Source organism: Atta colombica, unplaced genomic scaffold (assembly GCF_001594045.1).
Source record: "Atta colombica isolate Treedump-2 unplaced genomic scaffold, Acol1.0 scaffold207, whole genome shotgun sequence".
Taxonomy (NCBI): domain Eukaryota; kingdom Metazoa; phylum Arthropoda; class Insecta; order Hymenoptera; family Formicidae; genus Atta; species Atta colombica.
Window position 1 is genome coordinate 394,527 of NW_017259302.1, and position 2,464 is coordinate 396,990.

Below are 2,464 nucleotides of genomic sequence, written 5' to 3' on the forward strand. Positions count from 1 at the left end.
TACATATAGTATGACGCATGTATGTATCACAATTCCAATTTAACAAAGTTAAATTTTCTCAAGAAATAGAAACATTCTAGCTTGAAATGTAACAAACGTACAATTCACAATCAGTATTTTTGGTCAAGTGCATCAACTTCTGAATGAGGTTTAGTCAAGAAGATAGTGTTTCTGTTTAATTTATGTTTTAAAATATATTACGTTGCACCCCAATACATAAGTTGTCAATCTCATTTTTAAGAATTTCAATATGATGCGTAAAATACTTGCAATTACCACACGAAACCGCGCGACGAGCCACAAATCTTTCCTAAATGAAGGCAAATTGAAAAGTTGCGAACGTGAATTTTGCACGGCCATTCAAGAGAATTGTTCGCCGTTGAACGGAGTACGAGTTCTGGATCTAACGCGAATCGTGGCCGGTCCTTACTGTACAATGATCCTGGGTGATCTCGGTGCGGAGATCTTGAAGATCGAACGACCCGATGGTGGGGACGAAGCACGCAAGTGGGGCCCACCATTCTTCCAAGGAACACAAGAGTCGACTTATTTCATGAGCATCAACAGAAATAAGAAGAGTGTTTGCATCGATTTGAAGAAGGGGAAAGATATTATTTATGAGCTGGCGCAGACAAGCGATATTCTGATAGAAAATTATGTGCCCGGAAAGCTGAATAGCATAGGCTTAGGATATGAAGACATGGCTAAGATAGCGCCACATCTCATCTATTGCTCGTTGACTGGTTATGGATCTAGTGGACCATATGCAAATAGACCCGGTTACGATGTCATTGCTGCTTCCTTAGGCGGTCTTTTGCACATTACCGGGCCGAAAGATGGACCACCGTGCAAGGTTGGCGTAGCAATGACTGATATGGCAACAGGCCTGTACGCTCATGGAGCAATTATGGCATCTTTACTACAAAGATCGAAAACCAACAAAGGTCAGTGGATACAATGTAATCTCTTGTCGACTCAAATCGCAAGCCTGATAAACATTGCTTCAAATTACTTAAATGGAAATAAGGAAGCGACAAGATGGGGATCTGAACACGAAAGCATAGTTCCTTACGAAGCCTTTTCTACGAAAGATGGATACATGACGATTGGAGTAGGAAGCGATGCACAATTTCTAGAATTAGTCACAAAATTACAAATGTCAGAACTTGCTGCTAATGACAAGTTCAAGAATAATATAGCTAGAGTTAAAAACAGAATCGAGCTACTTGAAATCCTTAGAGATGTAATTAAAAAGAAAACAAATCAAGAATGGTCTGTAGAATTTACAGGGGCTTCGTTTCCTTATGGAGCAATAAATACTATGAGAGAAGTGAATTAACCAATCTAATCTGATCTTGATGCATTATTTCCTTTGCAATTTAATAAATTCATTTTCTTTAACTATAATTTCCAGGTATTCGATGATCCCCATGTGAAACACATCAAATTGGTTCAAGAAGTAAATCATCCAGTTACAGGCAAAGTGAAACTTGTTGGACCACCTGTGACATATAGCTACGCTACTAACATAGTGCGATCAGCACCACCAACATTGGGACAGCATACATCGGAAGTTTTAAAAAATATATTAAATTATTCTGACGATAAAATAGAAAATTTGATAAAACAAAAAATTGTACGATAATTAATAAGCATAAATGCCTTTCTGTCTGTACAATGTTTTAATGTAAAAGTCGAATTATTGTCGGATATTTTTATATTAATGAATTTCAATTTTAATAAAATCTTTAGAATGTAGTTTGGTAGCAACAAGTTCATGTATAAGATAAACATGTATTTTATCGTATTATGTGTACATTATATATTTTAGATTTAAAATTTCGTCGAATACAATAAAAATGTCAACTCGCCAACACTGGATGGACATGTATGTACAAAAAATTCTCTCATAGTATTGTTTAGAGATATAAATGAAAAAAATATTAATTGTTTCGACCCTCCATTTTAGGTTCAGTACTAATTATTAAATAATAATTATAATGTCAAGTTAACTACAAAATTATATTATATATTAGTAAAAATATATATATTCGTAAAAATATATAAATTGCTGTCACAAATAAAAGTGCATAGTCAAATAATAGTTCATCATACAATCATTATAAAATTAGGTATCCAGAAATAAAATGGTAAGTCAAATCTATGCGACAAAAAAAGTAGTCGAAACTTGAATTAATGTGGATAAATGTAATAAATATGATGAAGTCAAGCTCTAAAATTAATCGACTGGTATATGACTGATATTGTAACAACTTTTACAATTAATTCAACACATGTAATTATTGTTTAACTATTGTACTCAAGAAACTCGAAAGTTCGAAATGTTTACACTTTTTTCATTTATACTTTTAAAGAATAAACTTTATCCATCCAGTGTGGACTCGTAGCATTTTTATTCGATTTTATTCGAATAATTAGAACCTAAAACATTTAATTTTATTTA

General features: G+C 33.4%; 1 protein-coding gene across 2 annotated transcripts in view; it reads left to right on the forward strand.

Annotated features, from left to right (window-relative positions):
* LOC108687533 (succinate--hydroxymethylglutarate CoA-transferase) overlaps positions 1 to 2,464 on the forward strand; it is a 3,527-nt gene continuing 1,063 nt past the window's right edge. Inside the window, exons 1-2 of one of the 2 annotated variants that reach the window (XM_018193339.1) lie at positions 1 to 1,330; positions 1,415 to 1,569. In XM_018193339.1, coding sequence (XP_018048828.1) covers positions 251 to 1,330; positions 1,415 to 1,569 — 1,235 coding nt within the window. In that variant the 5' untranslated portion in view covers positions 1 to 250. Of the gene's footprint in view, positions 1,331 to 1,414; positions 1,889 to 2,464 lie in introns of both variants that reach the window. The other variant, XM_018193340.1, reaches the window with a different exon arrangement.